The sequence below is a fragment of the Haliaeetus albicilla genome, chromosome 13, assembly GCF_947461875.1.
Source record: "Haliaeetus albicilla chromosome 13, bHalAlb1.1, whole genome shotgun sequence".
Classification (NCBI taxonomy): domain Eukaryota; kingdom Metazoa; phylum Chordata; class Aves; order Accipitriformes; family Accipitridae; genus Haliaeetus; species Haliaeetus albicilla.
Window position 1 is genome coordinate 19149877 of NC_091495.1, and position 7147 is coordinate 19157023.

A 7147-nucleotide genomic window follows, 5' to 3' on the forward strand; every position below is an offset into this window, starting at 1 on the left:
GTGGTAAAAGTACGTCATGTAGATGCTCATGTACCCAAGAGTCGGGCCACTGAAGAACATCAAAACAACCAGCAGGCAGATCAGGCCGCCAAGATTGAAGTGTCTCAGGTGGACCTGGACTGGCAACGTAGGGGTGAGCTATTTATGGCTCGGTGGGCCCACGATACCTCAGGCCATCAGGGGAGAGATGCAACATATAGATGGGCTCGAGATCGAGGGGTGGACTTGACCATGGACACTATCGCACAGGTCATCCACGAATGTGAAACATGTGCCGCAATTAAGCAAGCCAAGCGGCAAAAACCCCTGTCGCATGGGGGGCGATGGCTGAAATATAAACAGTGGGAGGCCTGGCAGATTGACTATATCACACTCCCACGAACACTCCAAGGCAAGTGCCATGTGCTTACAATGGTGGAAGCAACCACTGGATGGCTGGAAACATACCCTGTGTCCCATGCCACTGCCCAGAACACTATTCTGGGCCTTGAAGAGAAAATTTTATGGCAACACGGCACCCCAGAAAGAATCGAGTCGGACAACGGGACTCACTTCCGAAACAACCTCGTAGATACCTGGGCCAAAGAACACGGCATTGAGTGGGTATATCACATCCCTTATCACGCACCGGCCTCCGGAAAAATCGAACGATACAACGGACTGCTGAAAACTACATTGAGAGCGATGGGGGGTGGGACTTTCAAACATTGGGATACACATTTAACAAAAGCCACCTGGTTAGTTAATACTAGAGGATCCGCCAATCGGGCTGGCCCCGCCCAACCAAGACTTCCACATACTGTAGAAGGCGATAAAGTCCCTGTAGTGCGCATGAGGAGTATGTTAGGAAAGACAGTCTGGGTTAGTCCTCCCTCAAGCAGAGGCAAACCCATTCAAGGGGTTGTTTTTGCTCAGGGACCTGGGTACACCTGGTGGGTGATGCAGAAGGATGGGGAAGTTCGATGTGTACCTCGGGGAGATTTGATTTTGGGAGAGAATAGCCAGTGAATTGGGCTGTATGATACCTAACTGCTAAATACCCTGCCAATGCATGTCATTGTATCTATAGTGTCTATATGCCATATCAAGGGTATTACTGTAAGAATTACCCAAATGACTGCGGGATGGACTTTGAAACTAAGCCAAGTACAACAGCGACAGAACTTGAACTGACACCCAGCAATTTCCTCAAGATCAACATCCTCGACCTGCAGAACAAGGGCGTGAGTTGCACCAAATGTACTAGCCACAAGTTCCAGAGGCAGCATACAACGACCCACCATCTCGCACCATCTCTCTTATCCTGAAGAACTGTTACAACAGATGGAGCCCCAAAGTCATGGACTAAATAAAATCAATGGACACATTAGAGGGATAGCCCATACGCTAAAGGAATACCATTTGCGTGTGTGTGTGCGGGGGGACGACGGGGACGGACGCAAGTCCATATACTTATATATATAAGACAAGGAAGTGGTAGTGGTCGATTGGAAAATGTAAGATCTGGGCATGATGTAGATGGTATAGAATAAGGGGTGGATAATGTCCTGGGTTCAGCTGGGATAGAGTTAATTTTTTTTACAGGAACCTGGGAGGTGGGGGGCATAGCCGGGGCAGCTGACCTGAACTGGCCAAGGAGCTATTCCATACCATGTGACATCATGCTCAGTATATAAAGGGGGAGCGGGCCGGGGGGTGGGCTCTTCTTTTCGGTGGGGGAAGTGGCAGAGCGTCGGGTCCCGGGTGGTGAGCAGTTGCACTGTGCATCACTCTTTTTGTATACTTTTTCATTAGTACCGTTGTTGTTGTTGCAATTTCTTTGTGTTGTTCCAGTAAACTGCCTTTATCTCAACCCTCGAGGTTCCAGGTTTGGGTTTTTTTTCCCTCTCCTCCGTCTTCCCCCCATCCCACCGGAGGGGGGCGGGAGGAGTGAGCGAGCGGCCGCGTGGTCCTTTGTTACCGGCTGGGCTAAAACCACGACACTGGGTTTTTTCTAACCTTCATGAGAACAGTGGTAAAGCCCTTCCCAGCAGTGACGGGAGTGAGATGAGGGTAGGGGACATTTGCACAAGTTTCTGAGCTGCTGAACTTCCCAGCGTGTGGTATTCAGTAGCTCACACCTATCCCTAGGGAATGAATTCTGCAGGATCATGATTAAATACTCTGCTGGCCTGTAGAGCTGTGAGACCTCCTTTCCTGGCCAAAGAGTGTGAAGCAGCTGCCCCGTTGGTGCTTCTGCTTGCACAAGGAAAGAAACAAAACAAAGTTCCTGAGAAGTAAAACAAAACCACTTCCTATTTAACAGAGTAGAATCACTTCTTTGGCACCATAATTCCTCAGGGATCCACAGGTCCCAGCACAGCCTAGTGGGGAACAGCATTTCTATCCTGTCATGCAGTGCAGGAAGTGCACACATATTTCTTGCCTCCTTATTCTGGATCTGCTCTGACCATGCTCTGAACACTGGGAGCAAAAGGGGAGAGAATGGTCTTTGGTGGCCATGGTACAAACCAGGCTGTAAGGCCTTCAGGTGGGATCTTTTCTTCTGAGCGTATCTCAGCCATTCCTCATTGAACTGTGGAGGCTGGAGCCAAAATTCTGGAGAGTTTCAATGTGCCTGGGAATTTATCGATGAAGAAAGGGTGATTTGTAAATCCTTACTGGAGAGTTGTTGAAAAATAGGACTGAAGAATGAGCCTTCAGAGATGACTTGGTTTATCTCCCTGCTCTAAAAGTATAGTAGATCCTCCTCCAAGACCAAGTGAATCTGAATTTAGCTTTTCCATGCGATACCTCCATGTGAAGCAAAGTGCTTCACTGCTTATGTTAGTGCTATTTGCTGCAAGTACAAGCATGACCACCCATTCAAGTAGGTGTAATTGTACCAGAGAGGGATGTGACAAAGCACTTGAGGCAAGACGTCACTGTTTGCAGCTTATATGAGCACTGACTTTGTCCCTCTTTTTATTCCCATGCAGAGCATTAATGGAGGCCGCCCACCACCCCACTTTGTGTATGATCCATCCACCTTTGCCTTCCGTTCCCTCAGCACCTTGAAGCCGCTGAGCCCAATAGCTCCAGTGGAAGAACCGTCATGTGCCTACTGAAGGAGTTTCTCCAAAAACCTCAGGAACTATCGACCAACCACCTGCCTGGCAGGGAGGAGGGGAGGTGGTGATACCCAAGGGGATGGGAGGGAGAAGGAGACAATGACAGATCTTTGCAATAGAGCCTCTCTGGCAGCATTGACTTTGCAGCAGTGACTGCTTTCATACCATTGCCATATCTGAATAGTGGCAAAGGGAGAGATTTTTGTCTTTCAGGGCAAAACAAACCAGTCAGGTCCACAAACTGCAAGGGCAGCCACCAAGGCAGTGTCAAACATGGGGATGGTGGTAGCTGAAGATATCTGAGGGGTTCAGGGGCTAGTATGGCCTACATGGCAGCAGGGGTGAGTGATCAGGGTGTGAAACCAAGTCCAGTCAGTTTCCCAAGAGTACCTGAGTCTACAATGCTTTGCTATACACCTGACCCTTCTCCCAGTCAGAAGTGAGCTCAGGGTTGGAGACAGAGGCTATACAGGATTGCCTGAAAAGCAAGAAGATCCTTCTCTGAGATTGTTATAATTGCATTCACTTCAAGCTGTCTTAAGTGGAAGACCCTAGGAGAGGGAGGTGGGAGGGGGTAACTGGCACATCTCTCTGTGTGTTCCACCTGGTCTGCTGGCAACTCAGTGGTATTGTCTAAAATGGGATTAAAATGGGAGGCATGAGCCTCCCACTTGTAGATCAAGGGTTAGAATGAAATTCTAGAATGGAAGGTCTGTATTCAGCTATCCAAGAAAACACAGTGCCCACCCTCAGTCCTCAGCATCATCAGAGAGAAGAACTTGGGGGTGACCGTGTGCTCTTGGATCTCCTCGCTGCTGAGGCTGTCTGTGTTCTGGGATATGCAGCACTTCCCCATAGCATTGTCCAAATACCCTGCTGCCCTAACATGATGCTGAAGGTAACTGGTATCATCAAACTCAGCCAAATCTAATGTCTCCAGCAAGCTTTCCACTCCCCTGTTATGCTGGCTATTAAATTCAAGTGGACTCTTCTTGTATCAGTGGAACAAGTATTCCCAGATGTAGCGTGGAGTGGGAGAAAGAGGTCTCTGTTTTGTGGCCACCTGTTGGTGGAAGAAACAGGAGGGGAGTTTGGGTGAAGCTGTGGGACATTTCTCCATAGACAGTCCGAAGGCAGTTAGGACCATGCTACCACTGGAGTTTCACTGGGAACTGGCCTTGAGGCATGTACGTGTTTTGTGCCACAAGGCAATGGCTAATAGAACAAGCTCTTACTTCTCTTGGTGAGGCAGAGGAACAAGGCATTTCCTCTCGCTGCACCTGGTGGAGAGAGTAACCGCTTTGTCTATGTGTTCCCTACCTTGAGCCTGTATCTGGCTGAGTGCAAGGGGGAATGAGTAGTTCACTTCTTGTCTGGATCAAGAGGAGCAACTGTGAGTAATATAAAATAATTTTTGCTTTTAAATCTCCAGTGTGGAGTTCTTTGATGTCATTCTTTCAGTGAGACTGGTGGTCAGTCCAGCTGCCAGCAGGAGGCCACACAGTGAACCAGCATTCACTGGTGCTTTCTGGGCCCTTCATTGAGATCCTTGGGGAAAGCTCAAAGGCTGCATAGGCCTGGGGACCTGAATCCCCTACCCCTACCTTCCTCCCTTCCCAACTGCCTCTCAGGCAGGCAGAGAAGCTGGGCAAGGCAGTGAGGGGACATCTGTCCTGATGCAGCCCCAGCTCTGCCTGCTTTTCAGCTCCAGACTGTCACATCTGGGCCACCCCCTGCACCAGCACACCTCCAAGGGCTCACTTGTGTTTGCTGGTGAGGTACCTCTGGCAGAGCATCGTGATTCCCTGCAAGAAGTCCCTTCTTCCAACAGAGGCTGATTCCTCTGCTGATTCTTCCTGCTCCTGTAGAGACTCTGCTTATCTTGTTTTGATGGCACACCTCCACTTTTCAACTGTTGCCAGATCAAGCTGACCAGTGCAGGACAGGAGCCATTGCCCCTTTGGGCCAAATCCCTGTGCTCAGGAGAAGGGACAGCCATAGCCTGGTACGTGTCTGAAGAGGCACATTCCCTGTGCAGATGGCTGGGGCAGCAGCCCTGGCATGGCCCTGCGCCCTCAGGCTTTGCTCAGTGAGAGCTGCTGAGGTGCTTAGCCCCAGAGACGTGTTTCTTCCAGCCTGTGGGTGCGACAGCCTGCCTTCCCCTGGGTGGGAGCGGGGAACAGGGATGTCCTGCAGATATCATTGCCTTTTAGTACTTTTGTAAATTCTCTCTGTCTTTTTCAATCAGAAGGAAAAATAAAAACAACAAAATAAAGTGTAACAGCTGCTATATTCACACCTCTGGTGGGTCTCATGCATTTGCCATCTTCTGGGTGGTTGTGGGCAGAGGTATAGGAGGGAATGGATTAGAGCGAGCTATGACACAGCACTGCTACTCCCAAGTGCTCCCAAATCCCAGGCCATGTCTGCAAGAGAATGGCTTTGAAAACAAACTAGCAAGAGCTTTTCTAAAATGAATGCCAGGCTCTTTGCATATAAGAGGAGCTCTGTGTGCAGCTGCTCCCTTTGAGGCTAGCCCTGATACGGTATATTGACCCTCACTGGTGCTTCCCTCACCAAGAAGGTGCTTTGGCTTTTGAGTAACCTGCCTATTGCTTGGGGGTTGAATGTGAGCTGCCTGTGGGTGACCATACAGCTGGTCTTTGGCTTACAATTTTAGCCTCAGTACATCTTACATCTCTATCCCAGGATTCTCATCAGCCCTTTTGCTTACAGCCAGAGCGTAACTCTAGCTCACCCCTTCCTCTGGATCTTAAAAACTCCATCTCAGGTACTTGTAATATGCATTCCCCACCCCTTGCTGTCTCTCCCCCACACTCCTAGCTCTGTATCTTAACCAGCATCTCACAAGGCTATTACCTATGTCCCCTTTTCCAAGGCCCCCTGAGAGATACTAGCTTAAATTCCCTTAGCAGTCCTACTTAGACTCATTCCCAGGAGGCCTTTTCTGCTCTTCCCTCCAAGCTTTGATCTCCTCTAGGCTTTCTGCCGTCTCTTTTATCTTGAAATCCTCTCCTCTCTATGTCAGTTGCAGCTCATTGTTAATTGGCCTTGGCCCATTTTCCAATGGTTGTAAGGTGGACTTGCTGGCTCCCCCAAGTCCTTTGCTCTCATACCTCCCGTACAGAATCACCTTTCTCTGTGATGTTTCTTCCAAAACAGCCTGATTGCTCAGTGCACCCACCTTTGGGGCCCTAGATGCTGTTCAAAAATGGTGGGCACTATGGCTCCACAAACCCTGATCATCTATAGGCTTCTGCTAGCGCAAGCTTGTTTATAAGTATATAAATGCATAGAGAGGGATGTGTTGACCTCATACCAGCCAGGCTGTAGATACGCACACAGATTGTGCCGAAGCCAGAGTACAGCAGGCGAACAGCAGAAAGCTGGCATAAAGCTTTGCAGTGTGCAGACAGCTAACTGGCCAGGGTGGAGGGGTGTAGAGCTGCTTCGGCTGCCCCCAGGGCTGTAGTCTGAGCCCCAGCATGTGTTTGGGTTAAGTTCAATCCTGCCCGCCCCTCATCTCTCCCTGCAAGTTGGGCTTCTGAGTTAATGACAAAACAGAAGGTTTTGTGGTAAGACATGATGATAAGCCTTGATAGACAGCTCTGAAGCTAAAAGAAAGCAGGTTAGTGGTATTCACGAAGATCTTACGGGGTACTTTTCAGCTGTGGTTACCAGTGTAGCTGACAAAAGAAGCTAAAGACTTTGGCCTCATTTGGATACCAGACCCTGGCATGGGGGAAGGGTTTGCCAAAGACCGCTGTGGAAGCCATCAGCAGAAATCAGAGAAATGAGAGCTGAGCTGTGGTCTTCTGAAGGCAGTTCCTTGCTGTAGCTGCTGTGCCCTATTGCTGCCTCTGGCATACATCAGCGTGGGGCTGTTTACCTCTGTGTCTTCCAAAACACCCTGCACAAACACTCCATCCACTGCTGGAGCAGGCAGGAGTGCTGGCTGGGGTGCAAGTGAAGCACTCTGCAAGCATGGTCAGCTTGGCATAGGTCCCTCAGGACCT

General features: G+C 49.6%; 1 protein-coding gene across 2 annotated transcripts in view; it reads left to right on the plus strand.

Annotated features, from left to right (window-relative positions):
• The window catches only part of LOC104316467 (uncharacterized), a 67339-nt gene extending 61948 nt beyond the window's left edge, over window positions 1-5391 (plus strand). For both annotated transcript variants that reach the window (XM_069800347.1, XM_069800348.1), the window contains one exon: window positions 2979-5391. In XM_069800347.1, coding sequence (XP_069656448.1) covers window positions 2979-3107 — 129 coding nt within the window. In that variant the 3' untranslated portion in view covers window positions 3108-5391. The remainder of the gene's footprint in view (window positions 1-2978) is intronic.
• The last annotated feature ends 1756 nt before the right edge of the window (window positions 5392-7147 follow it).